General features: G+C 45.0%; 1 protein-coding gene across 1 annotated transcript in view; it reads left to right on the forward strand.

Moving 5' to 3' along the window:
* The window catches only part of cracd (capping protein inhibiting regulator of actin dynamics), an 82,119-nt gene extending 54,965 nt beyond the window's left edge, over positions 1–27,154 (forward strand). The window contains exons 9-12 of the mRNA XM_078238952.1: positions 1,986–2,176; positions 2,644–2,694; positions 11,307–11,412; positions 26,994–27,154. Of these exons, the coding sequence (XP_078095078.1) occupies positions 1,986–2,176; positions 2,644–2,694; positions 11,307–11,412; positions 26,994–27,154 (509 nt within the window). The remainder of the gene's footprint in view (positions 1–1,985; positions 2,177–2,643; positions 2,695–11,306; positions 11,413–26,993) is intronic.
* Positions 27,155–27,585: the final 431 nt, after the last annotated feature.

Genomic DNA, 27,585 nt, shown 5'->3' on the forward strand with positions numbered 1-27,585 from the left:
GGTGTAGGTATGTCTCCTACTTCAGACCCCCGTTGCTGCTAAGTGGTCAAGCAGAAATCAGTTCAAAACTAGCTTCTGGTTACTGAGGTGAGCTCATACAGGTGGCAGTAAGGAGCTTGCAGACAACCTGGTTTCAATGTTTTGAACCTTTACTTATACACTAAAAACATGAGCAACATAGATTGATAGCGAGACTGTCATTTCAGGGTCAGATGATGGTTCTAAAGCACTCAGGCGTCCCTCTGTCAGAGTTCATTTGAATTCCTTGATTGAATTATGGTGTTATGATCACCTCAGGGTATCCATTGTTCCATAAGTAATTCCATTTATCGTATACAGGAAAAAGGTGAATTTAGAAAGTACCATTATTCACAGCTGATAGGAGGTAAACTAAATATATCTCCAGTGCCAAAAATGGTGGCTGGAATTCTCCGGTTCCGCCGGCAGTGGACTCCCTGCCATAGGTTTCCTGGCAGCGTAGGGTGGCTACAGTGGGAAATCCCATTGGCAGCGGTGGGACAAGAAGATGCCAATGCCAGTGAACAGCACGCTGCCTCCCACTGCCAAGAAAACACTGTGGGGAGGCCAGAGAATCTCACCCAATAGCTGAAGGTCAACTACTGCGTGTATCAAACACACAAAAAGAACTGTGCTAAAAACAGGTAGAGATTTAATGTTTTTGCAGCTTATTCAAATGCAGCAGTAGAAAGTGTGTGATGTTAATTCACGCCTCTTTATTTATATCTGCAAATTATTTTCCGACGTGCGCATCGGTTTCTGAAGCTACCACACTCAGCTGCAAAAACGTTAATCTATTAACTTCATAAATTGACCTGAAGCTAATTTAACATTCCAGCTCGACCGTACAGGCACTGTTAACAGTAAAAGCCATATAACATGATTTGAAAAACACAGCTGTCGGAATTCGGCTCCCAGCCAGCAGATGTGAAAAGGATGATAAATTCTAAAACAAAATGCATGCGACTATCACTGTTAACATTTTGACCTAAAATTTATATATTTTGTAATACTCATCATTGACTTCAATTAGAGAGCTATTATTTAAAATGCGCTGCCTTCAGATCTTAGTCAAACTCCAATTTTTTTGTGCAGCCTTCTGTAATACAGTCTCAATTCCCCACACATGATGTCAGTGGCTGTAGAATGAGGGTCAAACATTTTCCTTGGGGAGGTAGAGGTGAGGCAGGGAAATTTCAGAAAGAGTAACCACAATGTCACTCTAGACTATCACTTGGTGACCATTTTATGATGGATTTGACAAAAATCTCTAAGCAGATTGCAGAATTCCCTTTTAAGTTGCATTTTCCCAGGAAGAGCAGAGAAAAGAGAGAAACAGTAAGCCAATGTTATAGCAATATTACACTATTAGATTTAATAATTGTTTTTGGAAAATGAATTTATTATTTATCCAACACAGCTTGAAATCCCTCTCTCTTTCACATCTGTTCTTTGCTAAAATTCCTGGCATGTCAATATTTCAGTCTCTTCTTTTTCTTGTTATCTGGGGTTATGTAGAATAAATTCTGGATTCAGCGCTGACCCAAAACCAGAAAATCCCACCCGAGGTCAACGGGCCTTTCCATGGTCTGCCTGGTCTGTCCCTGGTCATTCCATGGTCTGCCCCTCTCCTGCTCTGATTCCCGTGGTGGGCGGGGATGGTAAACTTTGCCCCTTCGATATTTATTATTTAATACTGAAATATGTTTTTTACTGATTTCATTTCCACCCCATCAAATATTGAATGTTAAAGTAAATGTCTTTCTTTTTTGATAGAGTTTGAGGTTAAGTGTCTACTCATTCGCGATTGATATTTACTGAGCTCTTTTTCTGTATTTAGCTTTCATTTTTGACACGTGAATGCTGTTGATTTCAATAATCTGATTACTTGTGTACCTGCATCACCAGTTTTTGGTTCATTAACATCCTTTTGGTGAAAATTAATCAGCTCCACATTTTGTTTTCAGAGAAACCTGTTCTGCAGAGCAGACATTCTCTGGACAGCTCAAGGCTCGTGGATAGGGTGGAATCCGCCCAGCCTCTTTGGATCACCCTAGCGATGCAGAAGCAGAAAGGATTCCGTGAGCAGCAGGCCAGCCGAGAGGAGAGAAGACAAGCCAGGGAAGCTAAGCTGGCGGAGAAGCAGGCTAAAGAGAATGTATGCACCTCCTATTATTCTAAATTTTAATAATAGATACCAGTCCGAATCAAATAGACCACACCTCTAGCCTGTGGGAGCCAGTTTCATTATAAAGCTGTTAGGATTGCACCTTTTGGTAAGAATCAATAACATATGGTGACAATAATTTTTCCCCTTAATACAACAATCACAGGAATGAATGCAAGATATTGCGAATGCTCAGGATGTGAAATAACAAAAATAAGGTGCTGGGAAAGCTGTGCAGAGGGAAGCAGAATTAACATTTCAAGTCCAATATGACTATTCTTCAGAACTTCACCTTCTTTGGAATAAAGTTCCGGGGAAGGGTTATATTGGATTCAATGTGCGGAATTCTTCCATAAAAATTCTAAGTGTTGAATTTGCGTAAAAACTGAAGTAAATTCCGCTGCTTTTTTTCAGAGGGATTTTCAAAATCAATCTCCCACACTGTGCACATCACAGAGAGCCCTAGTGTGAATCGCGATAAAGGGGGTCTATTCCCGCTGGAGAGGCCAGTAGCATAGCGCTGAGCGGGCTCTGTCACTGTTGCTGGATCAAAATCCTGGAACTCTCTCCTTAACAGCACTGTGGGTGTACCTACACCTCAGGGACTGCATCAGTTTAAGAAAGCAGCTCACCACCACCTAGTGGTAATGAATCATTTTGGTCATGTTCTGTATGTACCTTCTGTGGCCACCAAGTCCTGAAGTGGGACTTGAGCCCAGAATTTCTGGCCCAGAAGTATGGATGCTGCCACAAGACCTCCTCAGAAAAATATATTGGATGAAAAATATTAACCAGTGGCATCTCCGTATTGTGTCTCCAAAAACTCACACATCTGACACAGTTCGTGCAGGGGAAATAAAATGCTGTAATTTGAGTTTACCTGTCACAGACAAATGTCATGTTCATAGTGAAGGAGAACTTGTTACAAGTAGCCTCAGAATCAGCGAGGATGTGGAAATTGTGCTGCATACAATCAGACCCTGGAAGAAGGAAGAAAAATGACAGCAAACAATTTAAATCAAATTGTAACTCCTGGGAAATAAACAATGTGGCTTGTCTCCTTATTTAAAAAATGTGGGTGTGAAATTAGAAAAGAAATGGCAAACAAATTTGAGTTAGAGGCCTGGAATGTCAGAGATGAAATGCATATGCTTGTGATCAGAAACTGCTCAAGAAATATATTTAACAAAACAATATCTGACAAACAGTTTAACAAGATAATTGCTATTCTTTGTAACAGTTTAATTTGAAAAGGAAAGTTGATGGTGAATCTCACTGAAGAATTTGTGAATCATATGAAACTTGGAAGCATTGTACATTGTGAGGAGATAGTGTAGAACTTCAGAAGGACATAAACAAGTTGATGGTATGGACAGACAGGTACCAGATGAAGATTTTTAAAAAGGAAATGTAAAGTGATTCATGGAGATACACTGGATACATCTCTAAAGGGGGTGCAGGAGCAGAGGGTGTTTATCATAGACTCATAGAATCCCTACAGTGCAGAAGGAGGCCAGTCAGCCCATTGAGTCTGCAGCAACTCAGCATCTTACCCAGGCTCATCCCCACTGCCCTATCCCCGTAACGCTGCGCATTTACCATGGCTAATCCACCTAACCTGCACAACTTTGGAATTTTAAAACATGCAAACTTCATACGAACAGTCACCCAAGGCCGGACTTTAGTCCGGGTCCCTGGAATTGAGACAGCAGTGATAACCACTGTGCCACCGTGCCGCCCTACATGTACGTAAGTCATTGAAAGTGGCAGGACATGAAGAGAGAGCAGTTGAAAAAGCGTAATGAATTCTAGGCTTTATTATAAGACCATAAGACATAGGAGCAGAATTAGGCCACTTGGCCCATCGAGTCTGCTCTGCCATTCAGTCGTGGCTGATATTTTTATCATCCCCATTCTCCTGCCTTTTCCCCATAACTCCTGATCCCCTTATTAATCAAGAACCTATCTATCTCTGTCTTAAAGACAGTCAACGACCTGGCCTCCACAGCCTTCTGTGGCAAAACATTCCACAGATTCACCACTCTTTGGCTGAAGAAATTCCTCCTCATCTCTGTTTTAAAGGATTGTCCCTTTAACCTGAGGTTGTGCCCTCTTGTTCTAGTTTTTCCTTCTAGTGGAAATATCCTCTCCATGTCCACTCTATCCAGGCCTCATAGCATCCTGTAAGTTTCAATAAGATCCCCCTTCATCTTTCTAAACTCCAACGGGTACAGACCCAGAGTCCTCAACCGTTCCTCACACGACAAGCTCTTAATTCCAGGCCTATTAGTGGGGGCATAAAGTATAAGTGTATAAGGAGGTGATTTTGAACTAGTACAAGAGACATGTTAGGCCTCAGCTGGCGTATTGTGTCCAGTTCTGAGCACATCAGGAAGGATGTGAATGCATTGGAGAGATTGCAGAAAAGATTCATGAAAATGATTCCAGGGATGAGGAACTTCAGTTCTGAAGATAGATTGAAGTAGTGGGGAGTATTTGTCTTGGAGAAAAGAAGGTTGAGGGGATTTGATATGTTCAAAATCAAAAGGGGTCATAAGGAGAAACTGTTGCCACTATGAAAGGATAGAGAACAAGAAAGCACAAGTTCAAGGTAATTTGTAAAAGGAGCAAAAGCAAAAGAGGGAAAACTGTGGTTAGGGTTTGAAATGCACTGCCTGAGAGTTGTGTGGAGACAGTTTCGATCAAGGCAATCAAAAGGAAACTAAACTGTTATTTGAAAAGTAACAATGTGCAGGGTTATTGAGCGAAGGCAGGAGAATGGCACTGAGTAAATTTTTTAACAATTTATTTATGGGATGTGGGAGTAGTTGGCTAGGGAAGCATTTATGCCCATCCCTAGTTGTCCTTGAGAAGGGGATGGTGAGCTGCCTTCTTGAACCGCTGCAGTCTCTGAGATGTAGATACACCCACAGTGCTGATTTGGAGGGAGTCCCAGGATTTTGACCCAGCAACAGTGAAGGTTGGTGAATGACTTGGAGGGGAACATCCAGGCCATGGTACTCCCAAGGATCTGTTGTCCATGTCCTTCTAGATGATAGTGGTTGTGGGTTTGGAAGGTGCAATTTATGGAGCCTTGGTGAGTTCCTGCAGTGCATCTTGTAGATGGTACACACTGCTGCCACTGTGTGTCAGGGTGGAGGGATTGGATGTTTGTGGAAGGGGCTGCAATTAAGCGGGTTGCTTTGTCCTGGATGGTATTGAGCTTCTTGTGTGCTGTTGGAGTTGCACACATCCAGGCACGTGGAGAGTATTCCATCACACTCTTGACTTGCACCTTATAGATGGTGGACCGGCTTTGGGAAGTCAGGGGATGAATAACATGCTCTTGTAGCTGCAGTATTTGTATGGCCAGTCCAGTTCAGTTTCTAGAACATAGAACAGTACAGCACAGAACAGGCCCTTCGGCCCACGATGTTGTGCCGAGCTTTGTCTGAAACCCAGATCAAGCTATTTCCTCCCTATCATCCCGAAGTACTCTATGTGCCTATCCAATAGCTTCTTAAATGTTCCTAAAGTTTCTGACTCCACTATCCCTGCAGGCAGTCCATTCCACACCCCAACCACTCTCTGAGTAAAAAACCTACCTCGGACATCCTTCCTATATCTCCCACCATGAACCCTATAGTTATGCCCCCTAGTTACCGCTCCATTCACCCGAGGAAATAGTCTTTGAACGTTCACTCTATCTATCCCCCTCATCATCTTATAAACCTCTATCAAGTCTCCTATCAACCTCCTCCGCTCCAAAGAGAAAAGCCCAAGTTCCCTCAACCTTTCCTCATAAGACCTACCCTCCAAACCAGGCAGCATCCTGGTAAATCTCCTTTGCACTCTTTCCAGTGTCTCCACATCCTTCTTGTAGTGAGATGACCAGAACTGCACACAATATTCCAAATGTGGTCTCACCAAGGTCCTGTACAGTTGCAGCATAATCCCATGGCTCTTAAACTCAAACCCCCTGTTAATGAACGCCAACACACTATAGGCCTTCTTCACGGCTCTATCCACTTGAGTGGCAACCTTCAGAGATCTATGGATATGAACCCCAAGATCTCTCTGTTCCTCCACATTCTTCAGAACCCTACCTTTGACCCTATAATCCACATTTAAATTTGTCCTACCAAAATGAATCACCTCGCATTTGTCAGGGTTAAACTCCATTTGCCATTTTTCAGCCCAGCTCTGCATCCTATCTATATCTCTTTGCAGCCTACAACAGCCCTCCACCTCATCCACTACTCCACCAATCTTGGTGTCATCAGCAAATTTACTGATCCACCCTTCAGCCCCTTCCTCCAAGTCATTTATAAAAATTACAAATAACAGAGGACCAAGCACTGATCCCTGTGGCACTCCGCTGGTAACCGGTTTCCAGTCCAAAAATTTTCCATCCACCACCACCCTCTGTCTTCTGTTAGATAGCCAGTTACCTATCCAATCGGCCAAACTTCCCTCTATCCCACACATCCTTACTTTCTTCATAAGCCGACCGTGGGGGACTTTATCAAACGCCTTAGTTACCTCCTCAAAAAATTCTATCAAATTTGTGAGGCAAGACTTGCCCTTCACGAATCCGTGCTGACTATCCCGGATTAAGCTGCATCTTTCTAAATGGTCGTAAATCCTATCCCTAAGGACCTTTTCCATCAACTTACCGACCACCGAAGTAAGACTAACCGGCCTATAATTACCAGGGTCATTTCTATTCCCTTTCTTAAACAGAGGAACCACATTCGCCACTCTCCAGTCCTCTGGCACCACCCCCGTGGACAGTGAGGATGCAAAGATCAATGCCAAAGGCTCTGCTATCTCATTCCTTGCCGCCCAAAGAATCCTAGGATATATTTCATCAGGCCCAGGGGACTTATCAACTTTCAGTTTATTCAAAATTGCTAGTACATCTTCCCTCCGAACATCTACTTCCTCCAGCCTATTAGCCTGTGACACCTTCTCTTCCTCAAAAACATGGCCCCTCTCCTTGGTGAACACCGAAGAAAAGTATTCATTCATCACCTCGCCTATCTCTTCTGACTCCATGCGCAAATTCCTACTGCCGTCCTTGACTGGCCCCAGCCTCACCCTGGTCATTCTTTTATTCCTCACATAAGAGTAAAAAGCCTTGGGGTTTTCCTTGATCCGACCCGCCAAGGACTTCTCATGTCCCCTCCTAGGTCTCCTAAGCCCCTTTTTCAGCTCATTTCTTGCTAACTTGTAACCTTCAATCGAGCCATCTGAACCTTGTTTTCTCAACCTATTTCTGATGATTGATAACCCCCGGGATGCTGATAGTAGAGAATTCAGCGACGGGACTGCCATTGAATGTGAAGGGGCAATGATTAGATCCTCTCATGTTGGAGATGGTCATTGCCTGGCACCTGTGTACAAAGAACAAAGAGAACAAAGAAAATTATAGCACAGGAACGGGCTGTTTGGCCCTCCAAGCCTGCACCAACCATTCTGCCCGACTGAACTAAAACCCCCTATCCTTCCGGGGAACATATCTCTCTAGTCCCATCCTATTCATGTATTTGTCCAAACGCGCCTTAAAACTCACTATCGTATCCACTCCCCCGGCAGTGAGTTCCAGGCACCCACCGCCCTCTGTGTAAAAAAAACTTGCCTCGTACATCTCCTTTAAACCTTGCCCCTCACACCTTAAACTTATGCCCCCTAGTAATTGACTCTTACGCCCTGGGAAAAAACTTCTGACTATCCACTCTGTCCATGTCCCTCATAATCTTGTAGACTTCTATCAGGTCGCCCCTCAACCTCCGTCGCTCCAGTGAGAACAAACCAAGTTTCTCCAACCTCTCCTCATAGCTAATGCCCTCCATACCAGGCAACATCCTGGTAAATCTTTTCTGTACCCTCTCCAAAGCCTCCATATCCTTCTGCTAGTGTGGCGACCAGAATTGAACACTATATTCCAAGTGCGGCCGACTAAGGTTCTATAAAGCTGCAACATGACTTGCCAATTTTTAAACTCAATGCCCCGGCCAACGAAGGCAAGTATGCCTTCTTGACTACCTTCTCCATCTGGGTTGGCACTTCCAGTGACCTGCGTACCTGTACACCCAGATCCCTCTGCCCATCAATAGTCTTAAGGGTTCTGCCATTTACTGTATATTTCCTATCTTTATTAGACCTTCCAAAGTGCATTACCTCACATTTGTCTAGATTAAACTCCATCTGCTATCGCTCCGCCCAAGTCTCCAACCGATCTATGTTCTGCTATATCCTCTGACGGTCCTCATCACTATCTGCAAATCCACCAACCTTTGTGTCGTCTGCAAACTTACCAATCAAACCAGTTATATTTTCCTCCAAATCATTTATATATATTACAAACAGCAAAGGTCCCAGCACTGAACCCTGAGGAATGCCACTTGTCACAGCCCTCCATTCAGAAACGCACCCTTCCACTGCTACCCTCTGTCTTGTATGTTATTTGCCACTTGTCAGCCCAAGCCTGGACATTGTCTAGGTCATGCTGCATTTGGACATGGACTGAATCACAGAATCATAGAATCTTTATACTACATGAGGAGGTCATTCGGCCCATCGAATCTGCACCGACCCACCCAGGCACTATGCTTGTAACCCCACGTATTTACCCTGCTGATCCCCCTGACACTAAGGGCCAATTTGGCATGGCCAATCCACTTAACCCACACATCTTTGGACTGTGGGAGGAAACCGGAGCACCTGGAAGAACCCCACGCAGACACAAGAAGAATACGTGGGGTTACAGAGATAGGGCCTGGGGTGGGATTATGGTCGGTGCAGACTTGATGGGCCAAATGGCTTCCTTCTGCACTACTGAAATTCTACGGTTCAGTCCATGTCCAAATGCAGCAAGGCCTGGACAATATCCAGGCTTGGGCTGACAAGCAGCAAATAACAGTGACCCAAGCCGGGAATCGAACCCGGGTCCCTGGTGCTGTGAGGCAGCAGTGCTAACCACTGTGCCACCATGCTTCAGTATCTGAGGAGTTGCGAATAATAGTGAAAATTATGCAATCATCAGCGAACATTCCCACATCTGACTTTATGATGGAAGAAAGGTCAAATATGAAGCAGCTGAAGACAGTTGCCCGGACACTACCCTGAGGAACTCCTGCAGTGATGTCCTGGAGCTGAGATGATTGACCTGCAACTACCACAACCATTTTCCTTTGCGCCAGGTATGACTGCAACCAGCAGAGGGTTTCCAAATTCTCATTGACTCCAGTTTCGCTAGGACTCCTTGATGCCATACTTGGCCAAATGTTGCCTTGATGTGAAGGGCAGTCACTCTCAACTCATTTGCTCATTCACAGAGCCGGTGCAGACACGATGGGCCAAATGGCCTCCTTCCACACTGTAAAAATTCTCCGAAATTTTGTGAAACAGTATGACGTCAGTTATTCATGTAGGGTTATGTTTCCTGTAACACCGAAATATAGACATTTCAGGCAGTCATTTCAGGCAAAATATTACAAAACAGATAAGAGTTACCAATCTTCCAAGAGTCTCCAGGAATTGGAGGGAAATCTCTATGGCACTGCTGTGAACGACCCAGGAGAAAAATCAAAGGGCCATTAAAAAGATTGTGTGCTTTTCATTTTCTTCAAACAATTTACTAATTATAAACATAATGGAGATGGAGAAAAATGGCTGATTAACAGTCAAAATTAATCCACTCTGGTCTGAAAAAGTCAGTTTTTTAATTGGAGTGGGAAAGGAATTCATCCCGGAGGATAAGCCATTGAGGTGGATTTTGCAAGGAGATGGATTACCCGCCCCTTGCCAATGTGGAAATGGTCGAGAGCTTCAAGTTTTTAGGTGTCCAGATCACCTACAACCTGCCCCGGTCCTTTCACGCTGACGCTATAGTTAAGAAAGTCCACCAGCTCCTCTACGTTCTCAGGAGGCTAAGGAAATTCAGCATGTCTGCTGCGACTCTCACCAATTTTTACAGACGTACCATAGAAAGCATCCTTTCCGGATGTATCACAGCTTGGTATGTATGGCTCCTGCACTGTCCAAGACTGCAAGAAATTACAAAGGGTTGTGAACCTAGCCCTGTCCATCATTCAAACCAGCCTTCCAACCATTGACTCCGTCTACACTTCCCGCTGCCTCTAAAAAACAGCCAGCATAATCAAGGGCCCCATGGACCCTGGATATACTCTCTTCCAGCTTCTTCTGTCGGGGAAAAGATACAAAAGTCAGATCACTTACCAATGACTCAAGAACAGATTCTTCTCTGCTGCCATCAGACTTTTGAAAGGACCAGAAAATTGTGGTGGAGGTTAATTGAGGCCCTTAAGTGGCAGTTAATTGTCCACTTTAGGTCCTCAATGGGCCTATGGGCTACTGGGTTGTTTGACCCCATAACAGCCCCTCCACAATATGTGGAACAGGTGGAGGGCAGGTGGAAGGCGGTGGGTTGGCCATCGCTTTATGTTATGTGCCTCCATTTTTTAAATAATGCAGTCGGGCCGGAAAAACTCACCCCATTGGAGGAACATGGGCATAGATTGGTATGAGGTGAGAGTTCATGTGATGAAGCCTCCAGAAATACATCCAACTTGAGCTATCCTAAGATGGACTTCTTACCACAACTGGACTTTTTCTGTAAAGGGGTTAATTTTTCATTTCAAAGTTTATTTATTAGTCACAAGTAAGGCTTACATTAACACTGCAATGAAGTTACTATGAAATTCCCTTAGTCGCCACAGTCCAGTGCCTGTTTGGGTCAATGCACCTAAGCAGCATGTCTTTCATTCTGTGGGAGGAAACCGGAGCACCCGGAGGAAACCCACACAGACACGGGGAAAATGTGCAAACTCCAGACAGACAGTGACCCAAGCCTGGAATCGAACCCGGGTCCCTGGCGCTGTGAAGCAGCAGTGCTAACCACTGTGCTACCGTGCCGCTATTGATGATGATCATCCTGTAGTTGGAACAAACAAATAAGAAAACCAACCTGTAAAATACATTGGGGAAAAAGCAGAGATGTTTTCTTGTTGATTTTTGTCTGTCTTTGTCATTACAGACAATAGTATCCAGCTCCATGGACAATAAAGGAGGCAATCACTACATGAGCACATTGCAGAAATCCAGTCAGGGTGAGGAAAAGAAAATTGGGAGCAATATTATGTCAAAAGTGGAACGCCGTGAACACCTGAAAAAATCTGCCACACTTCCAAATTCTGTCACAGGTACTTGATACCTTTGTTTAAGAGCACATGTTTGCATATATTAAGTAGTTATTGTTAGTTGATGGGATAGCATTTTCATATTTGTTGCAATCAATGGTTTTGCTATAAATTGCACACAAAATTGAGACCATTTTGAAAAGTGTTTGTGTCTGAGTTTCTGTTCAAACTGATTTGCATGTCCCCAAACACAAAATCTGCTATGAAGCCACGGAATCTGGCAGCATTTTAAACATTTTTTTAAAATGTTGCTTTAAAAATATTCCTTAATAGATTTAAGAGTGGTAATTTTGTAAAATTTAGGGAGGAATCTTTTGGCTCTTCCCATTGGTGGAATCTGCTGGTCCCACCGAAGACGACCCCCTGCGACGGATTCCCCAGCGGCATGGCGGCAAGTCATGCCAATGACCATCAACTCCGGCAGGACCAGGAGATACTGCTGGCAGCCAATGGTGAGCCGCCTCCAGCGGAATAATCACTGCAGGGGGGCTGGAAAATCCTGGCCTTGGGTAACACAGCTGTAAATGAGATTAATCATTTAAAAAATAAGCATCTTAAATCACAATGGCCTGGATTCTCCAGTCCTGTTGCTGTGAATGGAGATTTGGCTGAGTGCCAAATTCTCCATTCTTGTTGGCAGCAGTGGCGATGTCAGAGAATTACAGCCGGTGTCTGTCAGTCTACCACCACGAGTAACCTGAACTTGAACTTCTGAAAGTGACTTTAAAAATATACCAAACTAATTTCTTGTTATATTGGTAAACAATAGTCAGTTCCTTAGTACTTTTTTAAAAAATAGTCAAAAGCTTTCAAAACATACCTATTAGAACATAGAACAGAGAACAGTACAGCACAGGACAGGCCCTTCGGCCCACGATGTTGTGCCGAGCTTTATCTGAAACCAAGATCAAGCTATCCCACTCCCTATCATCCTGGTGTGCTCCATGTGCCTATCCAATAACCGCTTAAATGTTCCTAAAGTGCCTGACTCCACTATCACTGCAGGCAGTCCATTCCACACCCCAACCACTCTCTGCGTAAAGAACCTACCTCTGATATCCTTCCTGTATCTCCCACCACGAACCCTATAGTTATGCCCCCTTGTAATAGCTCCATCCACCCGAGGAAATAGTCTTTGAACGTTCACTCTATCTATCCTCTTCATCATTTTATAAACCTCTATTAAGTCTCCCCTCAGCCTCCTCCGCTCCAGAGAGAACAGCCCTAGCTCCCTCAACCTTTCCTCATAAGACCTACCCTCCAAACCAGGCAGCATCCTGGTAAATCTCCTCTGCACTCTTTCCAGCGCTTCCACATCCTTCTTATAGTGAGGTGACCTGAACTGCACACAATATTCCAAATGTGGTCACACCAAGGTCCTGTACAGTTGCAGCATAACCCCACGGCTCTTCAACTCCAACCCCCTGTTAATAAAAGCTAACACACTGTAGGCCTTCTTCACAGCTCTATCCACTTGAGTGGAAACCTTTAGAGATCTGTGGATATGGACCCCAAGATCTCTCTGTTCCTCCACATTCTTCAGAACCCTACCTTTGACCCTGTAATCCACATTTAAATTTGTCCTACCAAAATGAATCACCTCACATTTATCAGGGTTAAACTCCATTTGCCATGTTTCAGCCCAGCTTTGCATCCTATCTATGTCTCTTTGCAGCCTACAACAGCCCTCCACCTCATCCACTACTCCACCAATCTTGGTGTCATCAGCAAATTTACTGATCCACCCTTCAGCCCCCTCCTCTAAGTCATTAATAAAAATCACAAAGAGCAGAGGACCAAGCACTGATCCCTGTGGCACTCCGCTAGCAACCTGCCTCCAATCCGAAAATTTTCCATCCACCACCACCCTCTGTCTTCGATCAGACAGCCAGTTACCTATCCAATTGGCCAACTTTCCCTCTATCCCACACCTCCTCACTTTCATCATAAGCCGACCATGGGGGACCTTATCAAACGCCTCACTAAAATTCATGTATATGACATCAACTGCCCTACCTTCATCAACACACTTAGTTACCTCCTCAAAAAATGCAATCAAATTTGTGAGGCACGACTTACCCTTCACGAATCCGTGCTGACTATCCCGGATTAATCTGCATCTTTCTAAATGGTCGTAAATCCCATCCCTAAGGACCTTTTCCATCAATTTACCAACCACCGAAGTAAGACTAACCGGTCTATAATTACCAGGGTCATTTCTATTCCCTTTCTTAAACAGAGGAACAACATTCGCCATTCTCCAGTCCTCTGGCACCATCCCCGTGGACAGCGAGGACCCAAAGATCAAAGCCAAAGGCTCTGCAATCTCATCCCTTGCCTCCCAAAGAATCCTAGGATATATTTCATCAGGCCCAGGGGACTTATCGACCTTCAGTTTATTCAAAACTGCCAGGACATCCTCCCTCCGAACATCTATTTCCTCCAGCCTATTAGCCTGTAACACCTTCTCTTCCTCAAAAACATGGCCCCTCTCCTTGGTGAACACTGAAGAAAAGTATTCATTCATCACCTCGCCTATCTCTACTGACTCCATACACAAGTTCCCACTACTGTCCTTGACCGGCCCTAACCTCACCCTGGTCATTCTTTTATTCCTCACATAAGAGTAAAAAGCCTTGGGGTTTTCCTTGATCCGACCCGTCAAGGACTTCTCGTGTCCCCTCCTAGCTCTCCTAAGCCCCTTTTTCAGCTCGTTCCTTGCTAACTTGTAACCCTCAATCGAGCCATCTGAACCTTGTTTCCTCATCCCTACATAAGTTCCCCTCTTCCTTTTCACAAGACATTCCACCTCTTTCGTGAACCATGGTTCCCTCACTCGGCCATTTCCTCCCTGCCTGACAGGGACATACCTATCAAGGACACCCAGTATTTGTTCCTTGAAAAAGTTCCACTTTTCATTAGTGCCTTTCCCTGACAGTTTCTGTTCCCAACTTATGCCCCCTAATTCTTGCCTAATCGCATCATAATTACCTCTCCCCCAATTGTAAACCTTGCCCTGCCGTACGGCCCTATCCCTCTCCATTGCAATAACAAAAGACACCGAATTGTGGTCACTATCTCCAAAGTGCTCTCCCACAACCAAATCTAACACTTGGCCCGGTTCATTTCCCATTACCAAATCCAATGTGGCCTCACCTCTTGTCGGCCTATCCACATATTTTGTCAAGAAACCCTCCTGCGCACACTGCACACAAACTGCCCCATCCAAACCATTTGACCTACAAAGGTTCCAATCAATATTTGGAAAGTTAAAGTCCCCCATGACAACTACCCTGTGACCACCACACCTATCCATAATCTGCTTAGCAATTTCTTCCTCCACATCTCTATTACTATTTGGGGGCCTATAGTAAACTCCTAACAACGTGACCGCTCCTTTCCTATTTCTAACCTCAGCCCATATTACCTCAGTGTGCAGATCCCCCTCGAAGTGCCTTTCCGCAGCCGTTAAACTATCCTTGATTAACAATGCCACTCCTCCACCTCTTTTACCAGCTTCCCTACACTTAGTGAACCATCTATACCCCGGAACGTCCAACAACCATTCCTGTCCTTGTTCTACCCACGTCTCCGTAATGGCCACAACATCGTAGTCCCAAGTACCAATCCACGCCCCAAGTTCATCTACCTTGTTCCGGATGCTCCTTGCATTGAAGTAGACGCACTTCAACGCACCTTCCTGTCTACCGGTACCCACCCTTGACCTTGATACCTTCCCCAATACCTCACCACCCTCACTGACTTCTGGACTACAACTCCTTTTCCCACTCCCCTGACAAATTAGTTTAAACCCCCCTGAAGAGCCGTAGCAAATTTCCCTCCCAGGATATTGGTGCCCCTCTGGTTCAGGTGCACCCCGTCCTGTTTGTACAGGTCCCACCTTCCCCAGAATGTGTTCCAATTATCCACGTATCTGAAACCCTCCCTCCTACACCATCCCTGCAACCACATGTTTAACTGCACTCTCTCCCTATTCCTCAACTCGCTATCACGGGGCACCGGCAACGTACCAGAGATGACCACATGTTTTGTCTTGGCTCTCAGCTTCCAGCCCAGCTCCCGAAATTCCTGTTTTAAATCCCCGTCCCTTCTCTTACCTATGTCGTTGGTACCAATGTGTACCACGACTTGTGACTGTTTCCCCTCCCCCTTAAGAATCCGGAAAACACGGTCTGAGACGTCACGGACCTTGGCATCCGGTAGGCAACATACCATCCGTGAGTCTCTTTTGCTGCCACAGAACTTCCGATCTATCCCTCTAACTAACGAGTCCCCAATAACTATTGCCCTCCCGCTCTGCCCCTTACCCTCCCGAGCCACAGAGACGGACACAGTGCTGGAGATCCTCTCACTGCGGCTCACCACTGGTATGTCGTCCCCCTCAACCGTATCCAAAGTGGAATACTTGTTGCTAAGGGGAACGACCACAGGGGATCCCTGCACGGACTGCTTCCTCCCAGCCCCTCTCACCGTCACCCATCTGTTTTCATTCCTCGGAGTAACTGTATCCCTAAAGCTTCTGTCTATGGCCACCTCTGCGTCTCTAATGATCCTAAGTTCATCCAACTCCAGCTCCAGTTCCCTAACACGGTTTTGGAGGAGCTGCAGATGGGTGCACTTCCCACAGATGTAATCAGCAGGGACACTGTCGTCGTCCCTCACCTCAAACATAGTGCAAGAGGAACATAGCACTGCCTGCACACCCATCCCCTCTAGATACCTTGCCAGTACCAGGTAGAAACAGCAAAAATGAATTAAACTCACCCCTGCTCACCCTTTCTGCCTAAGCCCTATGAGCCAAAGCCCTTATAGCTCACATTCTGTTTCCCACACACTCCACTGCCCGCTCCCGATGCTGCCCGCTGTATACTGCAGCCTACCTTTTATACTTCGCGCGCTTAAAAAACCCTTCCCAGATTCCTTAGCAGCCCACGTCCGGTTTTCACTTTAAACTTAAGAAAAATACTACTACAAAAGTAAAGGCCAAAAAAACCCACACACTAACTGACTAATTAAATAAATAAATAATTCAATCAATCTCTCACCAGCACTCCTGCCTCCAATTTCTAACTTAAATTTTGGAAGCTCCTAGAATTGATCTCAAAAGGTACACAATTAGGAAACCTCCAATGGTGATTATGTCTCCTGGGGATGCAGCCTGAAAAATGGTGTAAAAACCACAAAACTCAAATTGCTCTGAATGCAGTTTGTGCTTGAAATTCTATGGGATTTTGCATCAGTTACACAGAAATTGGGAGAATTGCGTTGAAAAGTAACAGCACAATCTAGAAACTCAAATGCCGTAATCTTGCTGCTGTTACGCTGGCGGAACTGAACGGTCCTGCCGACGGCGCATCCCTACCGCAGGTTTACCCGCGGTGAGGGGTGCATTAATCAGGATTGGGGCCTGGAAATCCTGCCACCAGCGAACGATGCACCAGTGCGAAACACGCCGTGGACGGGGAGGAAATTCCCAGCCCAAGTCTTAAATATGAAAACATTTCATATGCATTACAATTTTGAAATAACATTGAATGAGTAATGTTGCAGCCTTTGAGATGTTTTCAGTGCGAGGAGATCCTGGAAGAGTATGCTCCCAATATTTCTACTGCTCAGTCCATGCGAGAAATTCATTCTGTAGAACTTCGACTTGCCACAGCGAGTTTATTTTTTTCAATGCAGTTTTTCCTCTGTTGACCAAAAATTAAAACAAAGGCCCTAAAAATCCTCAAGTGATTTCACTCGAAAATGGTATAGACCCAGTTACTGTCAATGAAGAAAGCAAAATCAAGATACCAGTTCAACCTTACGAGAATTTATTTTCATTAGTTCACGGGATGTGGGCATCACTGCCAAGGCCAAGGTTTATTGCCCATCCCTAATTGCCCTTGAGAAGGTGGTGGTGAGCCATCTTCTTGAACCTCTGCAATCCCTGTGGTGTAGGTACACTCCCAGCGCTGTTAAGTAGGGCATTTCAGAATTTAGATCCAAGGGTGATCAAGGGAGATTGTGCATGAGACTTGGAACAGATTGTGCAGAGAGTTGCATTTCCATGCACCTACTGTCCTTGATCTTCTAGACGGTAAAATTCACAGGTTTGGAAGGTGCTGTCAAAGCAGGTTTGGCAAGTTGCTGCAAGCTCTCTTGTAGATAGGACACACAGCTGTCACGGTATGTTAGCTATGGAAGGAGTGAATGTTTAAATTGGTGGTTGAGGTGCTGATCAAGCTGAATATTATCAGGCTTCTTCAATGTTGTGGGAGCTGCATTCATTCAGGCAACTGGAGAGTATTCCATCACACACCTGACACCAAAAGAGAAAATGCTGGAGAATCTCAGCAGGTCTGGCAGCATCTGTAAGGAGAGAAAAAAGCTGATGTTTTGAGTCCAGATGACCCTTTGTCAAAGCACAGAACTTGGTGCAAGTCAGCTTTGACAAAGCGTCATCTGAACTCGAAAGATCAGCTCTTTTCTCTTCTTACAGATGCTGCCAGACCTGCTGAGATTTTCCAGCGTTTTCTCTTTTGGTTTCAGATTCCAGCATCCGCTCTAATTTGCTTTTATACACCTCTGACATGTGTCTTGTGGACAGACTTTGGGGAATCAGGTGGTGAGTTACTTGCTGCAGAATTTCCAGCCTCTGATCTGCTTTTGTAGCCACAGTATTCATGTGGTTGATTCAGTTAAGTTTCTAGTCCTCCAGGGTGTTCATAGTGAGGGATTCATAGCTGGTAAAGCTGTTGAATATCATGGGGACATGGTTAGACTTTCTTGTTGGAGGTGGCCATTGCCTGACACTTGTGTGGTGCGAATGTTACTTGCCACTTATTGTGCTGCATGCAGGCATGAACTGATTCATTATCTGAGGAGTTGCGAATAGTACTGAACAATGTGCAATAATCAGCATATATCCCAACTTTTGACCTTGCATTGGAGGGATTGTCATTAATGAAGCAACTGAAGATGATTGAGTCAATATTGGGCACTGTGGCAGTGAAGTCCTGGGGCTGAGGTGATTGGCTTCTTACATCAACAACCATCTTTCTATGTACCAGCCATTGGAGTTTTTTTCACTGATTTCTATTGACTTCAAATTTGCCAAGGCTTCTTGATATCACATTCATCTCAGCAACAACATCTGAAAACACAGTTCCAGTTTCCACATGTGTACTGATAGCACCCAGCTCTACTTCACAACCATCTCACCCAACCACCCCACCAACTCTAAATGGTCAGACTACTTGACCAACATCCAATGCTGGAGGAGCAAAACTCAATATTGGGAAGACCGAAACCATTGTCTTTCATACCCACCACAAACTCCATTCCCCAACCACCAACTCCAACCTCTTCCATGACAGCTATCTGAGACTGAGCCAGACTGTTATCGTGGTGTTATATTTCACTAAGATGAGCTTCTGATTACATATCTGCTCCATCATTAAGACAGCCTATTTCCACCTCCCTAACATTGCCCTACTGGCCTCTGATTTAGTTCATCTGTTGCTGAAACATTCAAACATGTCTTTGTTACCTCTGGACTTGATTATTCCAAAGCGCTCCTGACCATCCTCCCACTTTTTACCCTTTCTGAACTTGAGGCTATCCAAAATTCTGCCATCATATCCTAACTTCCACCAAGTCCCGTTCACACATTACCCCTGTGCTCACTGACCTACATTGACTCATGGTTAAACAATGCCTCAATTTTAAAATTCTCGCCTTTAATTTCAAATCCCTCCATACTTTACCCCTCTTTGTCCCTGTAATCTCTTCCAGCCCTACAATCCTTCAAGTTTTCTGTTCTCCTCCAAATTTGGCATGAGGATTCCTGATTTTAATTGCCTTATCATTTGTGGCCATGCCTTCAGTTGCCAATGACCCAAGCTCTGGAATTCTCTCCCTATACCTCTCCGCCTCCCTTTTCTCTTTAAAGATACTTCTTAGAACCCATTTCTTTGGCCTAGCTATTGGTCATTTGCCCTAATATCTCTTAAGGTGTAGTGGTCCAGTTTGGCAGGTCAAATGGGATGAAGGAGTATAATATCAAGGGTGAGACTCTTAGCAGTGTAGACGATCAGAAGGACCTCGGGGTCCGGTTCCATAGGACTCTAAAATCGGCCTCGCAGGTAGAGGAGGTGGTTAAGAAGGCATATGGTGTGCTGGCCTTCATCAATCGAGGGATTGAGTTTAGGAATCGGGAGATAATGATGCAGCTTTATAAGACCCTCGTCAGACCCCACTTGGAATACTGTGCTCAGTTCTGGTCGCCTCATTACAGGAGGGATGTGGAAATGATTGAAATGGTGCAGAGAAGATTTACAAGGATGTTGCCTGGATTGGTTGGCATGCCTTATGAGGATAGGCTGAGGGAGCTCGGTCTTTTCTCCTTGGAGAGACGAAGGATGAGAGCTGACATAATAGAGGTGTACAAGATGTTGAGAGGTATAGATCGGGTGGATTCTCGGAGGCTTTTTCCCAGGGCTGAAATGGCTGCTACGAGAGGACACAGGTTTAAGGTGCTGGGGAGTAGGTACAGAGGAGATGTCAGGGGTAAGTTTTTCACTCAGAGGATGGTGGGTGAGTGGAATCGGCTGCCGTCAATGGTGATGGAGGCAAACTCGATAGGGTCTTTTAAGAGACTTCTGGATGAGTACATGGGACTTAATAGGATTGAGGGTTATAGGTAAGCCTATATATACGCCTAGGTAGGTAGGGACATGACCGGCGCAACTTGCGGGCCAAAGGGCCTGTTTGTGCTGTATTTTTTCTATGTTCTATGTTCTAAGGTGGTTCAGTGGCAAATTTTGTTTGATAACGCTGCTGGGAAGCATCTTGAGATAGTTTCCTATGTTAAAGAAACCTGTTAAAGTTGTTAAACCTAACAAAGAATGTGTGGTCTTACATGCATTCTGGCCATGTGTGCATCACAAATCCATGTCACTGTGTTATTCTTTGCGATGTCTGAACAGAGCAAACAACAGCATGTCTCTTTAACCAATCAGATTGAAGAATCCTTATGAGCTACGCAGAGTCTAAACCAGTAAGTATTAGTGAGAATATTTAGTTCAATACCAAACCATGCATGGGAAACAAGATAAAGAGAGGAAGGAGTGAGGCTCCACATTTTCAAAAGATTTTTTTTGTATAAGAGATGTTGTTTGGCAGTAATTAAGATTTGCCATGCTGGTAAAGATTCACTTGCACTCAAAAGAACAAGCCTTAACTTGCTCTGGTGCAGTTAGTGGGTGTCTAGTGGGTAAACACTGTAACTGTAACACTGTAACTGTAACTGTAGCTGTTGATATATGTGAACACTAAGTCTCTTGGCAAGATACTGCCAGAACAAAGCTTCTATAAAAAAGATGTGATTGCACTGGAGAGGGTGCAGAGGAGATTCACCAGGATGCTGCCTAGGATGGAACATTTAAGTTATGAAGAGAGGTTGCGTAGGCTTGGGTTGTTTTCATTGGAGCAGAGAAGACTGAGGGGCGACCTGATTGAGGTGTTCAAGATTATGAGGGGCATGGACAGAGTGGATAGGGAGCATCTGTTCCCCTTGGTTGAAGGGTCAGTCACGAGGGGACACAAGTTCAAGGTGAGGAGTTGGAGGTCTAGGGGGGATATGAGGAAAAACTTTTTTACTCAGAGTAAGAGTCATGGTCTGGAATGCGCTGCCTGGGAGGGTGGTGGAGGCGGTTTGCGTCACACCCTTTAAAAGTATCTGGATGAGAACTTGGCACATCATAATATGCCAAGTCCTGGCACATGGGATTAGGTGGGAGGTCAGGTGCTTCTCGCATATCAGTGCAGACTCAATGGGCCAAAGGTCATCTCCTACACTGAATGATTCCATGGTTCTAAGGAGCTGGGGAACTCAAGTCAGCAACTTCCTGATTTCCATGTTTAGAAACATAGAAACATAGAAAAACTACAGCACAAACAGGCCCTTCGGCCCACAAGTTGTGCCGAACACATCCCTACCTTCTAGACCAGCCTATAACCCTCCATCCTATTAAGTCCCATGTACTCATCCAGGAGTCTCTTAAAAGACCCTATTGAGTTCGCCTCCACCACCACTGACGGCAGCCGATTCCACTCGCCCACCACCCTCTGTGTGAAAAACTTACCCCTAACATCTCCCCTGTACCTACCCCCCAGCACCTTAAACCTGTGTCCTCTCATAGCAGACATTTCCACCGTGGGAAAAAGCCTCTGAGAGTCCACATGATCTATGCCTCTCAACATCTTATACACCTCTATTAGGTCTCCCCTCATCCTTCGTCTCTCCAAGGAGAAAAGACCGAGCTCCCTCAGCCTATCCTCATAAGGCATGCCACTCAATCCAGGCAACATCCTTGTAAATCTCCTCTGCACCCTTTCAATCTTTTCCACATCCTTCCTATACTGAGGCGACCAGAACTGAGCACAGTACTCCAAGTGGGGTTTGACGAGGGTCTTATATAGCTGCATCATTATCCCCGGACTCCTGAACTCAATCCCTCGATTGATGAAGGCCAGCACACCATACGCCTTCTTAACCACCTCCTCCACCTGCGGGGCCGATTTTAGAGTCCTATGGACCCAGACCCCAAGGTCCTTCTGATCCTCTACAGTACTAAGAGTCTTTCCCTTTATATTGTACTCCTTCATCCCATTTGACCTACCAAAATGGACCACTACGCATTTATCTGGGTTGAAGTCCATCTGCCACTTGTCCGCCCAGTCTTGCATCCTATCTATGTCCCTCTGTAACTTCTGACATCCCTCCAGACTATCCACAACCCCACCAACCTTCGTGCCGTCGGCAAACTTACCAACCCATCCCTCCGCTTCCTCATCCAGGTCATTTATGAAAATGACAAACAGCAAGGGTCCCAGAACAGATCCCTGGGGCACACCACTGGTGACCAACCTCCATTTAGAAAAAGACCCATCTATACCCACTCTCTGCCTCCTTTGGGCAAGCCAGTTCTGGATCCACCGGGCAGCAGCCCCTTGGATCCCATGCCCTCTCACTTTTTCGAGAAGCCTTGCATGGGGGACCTTATCGAACGCCTTGCTAAAATCCATATAAACCACATCTACCGCCTTCCCTTCGTCAATGTGTTTAGTCACATTTTCGAAGAACTCCACCAGGCTCATAAGGCACGATCTGCCCTTGACAAAGCCATGCTGAGTATTCTTGAGCAGACTAAACCTCTCTAAATGCTCACATATCCTGTCCCTCAGGATCTTCTCCATCAGTTTACCAACCACTGAGGTTAGACTCACCAGTTGGTAATTACCTGGGCTATCCCTATTCCCCTTCTTGAAAATAGGAACCACATCCGCAATCCTCCAATCCTCCGGCACCTCTCCCGTCTCCATCGACGACGCAAAGATCATCGCCAGAGGCTCTGCAATCTCTTCCCTCGCCTCCCACAGATTCCTGTGGGAGGCGAGGGAAGTTTAACTGTGTATGTGCAGACTACAAATGTTGCTGCCTCATTATTCCTAAATAAAAGTGAGCACTCATAACCTCACCATTCTTATTGCAAAATCCAGTCATGGATTTGACATCTTCTTGCAAATAATTTTAAAAATGGGGTTAGTTTTCTTATTTTGAGGGTTTTTTTAACTGAATACAAAACATTCACATTTCCCTAGTTCTCTGGATGTTTAGTTCAAGCCACTGGATTACTAATCCAGTTATAGACTGTAATTATTACATTATCATACAAAATCAGTAAATATCAGAGAAACATGGGCCCTGATAACCTTCTGGCAATAGTACTGAAGACTTGTGCTCCAGAACTTCCCGCTCCCCTTGCCAAGCTCTTCCATTTCAGTTGCAACACTGGCATCTACCCAACAATGTGGAAAATTGCCCAGGTATGTCCTGTACACAAAAAGCAGGACAAATCGCACCAATTATCGCCCAATCAGCCTGCTCTCAATCATCAGTAAAGTGATGGAAGGAGTCATCAACAGTGCTATCAAGCAGCACCTGCTCAGCAATAACCTGCTCAGTGACGCCCAGTTTGGGTTTCACCAGGGTCACTCAACTCCTGACCTCATTACAGACTTGGTTCAAACATGGACAGAAGAGCTGAATTCCAGAGGTGAGGTGAGAGTGACAGCCCTTGACATCAAGGCCACATTCAACCATGTGTGGCATCAAGAAGCCCTAGCAAAACTTGAGTCAATGGGTATCAGGGGACTGATGAGGGAAGTCAAGGACAGCATAAAAGCAAAAGAAAAAGCATACAAAGCGGCGAGGATTCGTGGGAAGCTGAAGGATTGGGAAGCCTTTAAAAGTGAGCAGAGGACAACTAAAAAAGTAATAAGGGGGGAGAAGATGAAATATGAGTGTAAGCTAGTTAGTAATATAAAATAAGATAGATGAGTTTTTTTCAACATATAAAAGGTAAGAGAGAGCAAAAATAGCCATTGGACCACTGGAAAATGAGGCTGGAGAAGTAATAATAGGAAACAAAGAAATGGCAGAGGAACTGAATAGTTACTTTGCATCAGTCTTCACGGTGGAAGACACCAGTGGGATGCCAGAGCTCCAGGAGAATCAGGGGGCACAGGTGAGTGTAGTGGCCATCACTAAGGAGAAGGTTCTGAGGAAACTGAAAGGTCAGATAAATCATCTGGACCAGATGGTCTACACCCCAGGGTTCTAAAAGAGATAGCTGAGGAAATTGTGGAGGCATTGATGGTGATCTTTCAGGAATCACTGGAGGCAGGGAGGATACCAGAGGACTGGAAATAGCTAATGTAACACCGCTGCTTAAGAAGGGAGAGAGGCAGCAGATGGGAAATTATAGGCCAGTTCGTCTGACTTTGGTCATTGGCAAGATTTTAGAGTCCATTATTAAAGATGAGATCGCGGAGTACTTGGAAGTGCATGATAAAATAGGACTGAGTCAGCACGGCTTCGTCAAGTGGAGGTCATGTCTGACAAACCTGTTAGAGCTCTTTGAGGCGGTAACAAGGAAGTTAGATAAAGGGTAACCAGTGGACGTGATTTATTTAGATTTCCAGAAGGCCTTTGACAAGGTGCCGCATGGTGCTAAGGGTAAGATCCTGGCATGGATAGAGGATTGGTTGACTGGCAGAAGGCAGAGAGTTGGGTTGAAGGGGTCTTTTTCAGGATGGCAGCTGATGACTAGTGGTGTGCCTCAGGGGTCGGTGCTGGGACCACAACCTTTCACAATATAAATTAATGATTTGGAAGAAGGAACTGAAGGCACTGTTGCTAAGTTTACAGATGCTACAAAGATATGTTGAGGGACAGGTAGTATTGAGGAAGCAGGGAGCTGCAGAAGGACTTGGACAGGCTAGGAGAGTGGACAAAGAAGTGGCAGATGCAATACAATGTGGAAAAGTGTGAGGTTATGCACTTTGGAAGGAGGAATGGAGGCATAGGCTATTTTCTGAATGAGAAAATGCTTAGGAAATCAGAAACACAAAGGGACTTGGGAGTCCTTGTTCAAGATTCTCTTAAGATTAACGTGCAGGTTCAGTTGGCAGTTAGGAAGGCAAATGCAATGTTAGCATTCATGTCGAGAGGGCTAGAATACAAGAGCAGGGATGTACTTCTGAGGCTGTATAAGGCTCTGGTCAGACCTCATTTGGAGTATTGTGAGCAGTTTTGGACCCGGTATCTAAGGAAGGAAAAGCTGGCCTTGGAAAGGGTCCAGAGGAGGTTCAAAGAACAAAGAACAAAGAAAATTACAGCACAGGAACAGGCCCTTCGGCCCTCCAAGCCTGCACCGACCATGTTGCCTGACTTAACTAAAACCCCACCACAAGAATGATCCCTGGAATGAAGAGCTTGTCGTATGAGGAACAGTTGAGGACTCTGGGTCTGTCCTCGTTGGAGTTTAGAAGGATGAGGGGGGAACTTACAGGATACTGCGAGGCCTGGATAGAGTGGACGTGGAGAGGAAAAACTAGAACCAGAGGGCACAACCTCAGGCTAAAGGGACGATCCTTTAAAACAGAGATGAGGAGGAATTTCTTCAGCCAGAGAGTGGTGAATCTGTGGAACTCTGTGCCGCAGAAGGTTGTGGAGGCCAGGTCATTGGGTGTCTTTAAGGCAGAGATTAAAGGTTCTTGATTAATAAGGGGATTAGGGGTTATGGGGAAAAGGCAGGAGAATGGGGATGAGAAAAATATCAGCCATGATTGAATGGCGGAGCAGACTCGATGGGCCGAGTGGCCTAATTCTGCTCCTATGTCTTATGGTCTTAAGGGGCAAACTCTTTGCTGGTTGGAGTCATACCTGGTACATTGGAAGATGTTGGGGTTGTGGATAGTCAGTCATCCCAGCTCCAGGCCATCTCTGCAGGAGTCTCTCAGGATAGTCTCCTGTGCCCAACAATCTTCAGTTGCTTCATCAATGACCTTCCCTCCATCACAAGGTCAGAATGGGGATGTTCGTCGATGATTGCATAATATTCAGCACCATTTGCGACTCCTCAGATACTGTAGCAGTCCATGTTCAAATACAACAAGATCTGGACAATATCCAGGCTTTTGCTGACAAGTCGCAAGTAACATTCGTGCCAGACAAAAGCCAGGCAATGACCATCACCAATAGGAGACACTCTAACCACCACCCCTTGACATTTAATGGTGTTACCATCACTGACTCACCCACTGTCAACATCCTTGGGGTTACCATTGACCAGAAAATCAACTGGATTCACCACATAAATGCAGTGGCTACAAGAACAGGTCAGAGGCTAGGAATACTGCGGCGAGTAACTCACCTCCTGACTCCCCAAAGCCTATCCACCATCTACAAGGCACAAGTCACGAGTGTTATTGAATACTCCCCACTTGCCTGGATGGGTGCAGCTCCAACAACACTCAGGAAGCTTGACACCATTCAGGACGTATCTACAAACATCCATTCCCTCCACCACCGCGCTCAATAGCAGCAGTGTCCTATCTACAAGATGCACTTCACCCAAGATCCTTAGGCAGTACCTTCCAAACCCACAACCACTTCCACCTAGAAGGAGAAGAGCAGGAGATACATGGGAACACCACCACCTGCAAGTTCCCCTCCAAGCCACTCACCATCTTGACTTGGAAATCTATCACCATTCCTTCACAGTCGCTGAGTCAAAATCTTGGAATTCCCTCCCTGACAGCATTGTGGGTCAACCCACAGCACATGGACTGCAGCGATTCAAGAAGGCAGCTCATCACCACCTTCTCCAGGGCAACTAGGGATGGGCAATAAATGCTGGTCAGCCCATGTCCCACGAATGAAAAAATAACACAGAAACCAAACCAACTGTTATTCCTCCTTTCCCTCAATGTGTTTGAAAATCCTGATACATTCACTGACAAGGCTTAAACACAGGCCTGTGGGACTGTGTCGAATAAAGAGTCAATACTTTTAGAAGTTCAAGGGGAAGAGAAAAAATTGGTAGCACATTGAATTAGATTGATGGTTTTATTTTGTTGTAAGAAGAAATCCTTGTTTCTTATACCTTATACTTTGCTCTTCAATAAAATCCATTTTTGTGTATAATCTTTTCTAAATTTTCTTTGCATAGTTGAAATTTGTGATTCAGTGGCATCAACTCAGGCTGCGACAGAATTGCCGAAGAGATTCTCAACTCCCGATGCTGCACCGGTATCTGTGGAACCTGCCTGGCTAGCCCTTGCCAAGAGAAAAGCTAAAGCTTGGAGCGACTGTCCTCAGATAATTAAGTGAACCCAAATCGTTTGGGAACTGCCACTATATCCTGTATAGCTACCACTAAACAAAAGTGCTAAAGTGTATTTTTTTTCAAAATAGGTTAAAACCATAAAAAGCACTGCATGTGCTGCATATGTCACCTTTTTCAGTATATCAAGAATGCAAATAACACATGGCTTGCAAATGTAAATCTTGATTCACATTCCCCGTAGCTTCCCAATATTGTTTGTAAATTTGAACATACATGAAAAGCAGCATACATGAAAAGCCACTGCGTACATTTACCTATTCCAGTTCTCAACTGAGTGTGGTAATGTTTCCTCCTGCGACCACCACTTTCAAAACCTGTGAGAAAGAGCGTTCCCTTTGCTCAAAAATATCTCAAGTATTGACTTGTATTGTAGGGACATCTAAATGGTGTCCCAAAGTCCTTCAACAAAATACTA

Source organism: Mustelus asterias, chromosome 1 (assembly GCF_964213995.1).
Source record: "Mustelus asterias chromosome 1, sMusAst1.hap1.1, whole genome shotgun sequence".
NCBI lineage: Eukaryota > Metazoa > Chordata > Chondrichthyes > Carcharhiniformes > Triakidae > Mustelus > Mustelus asterias.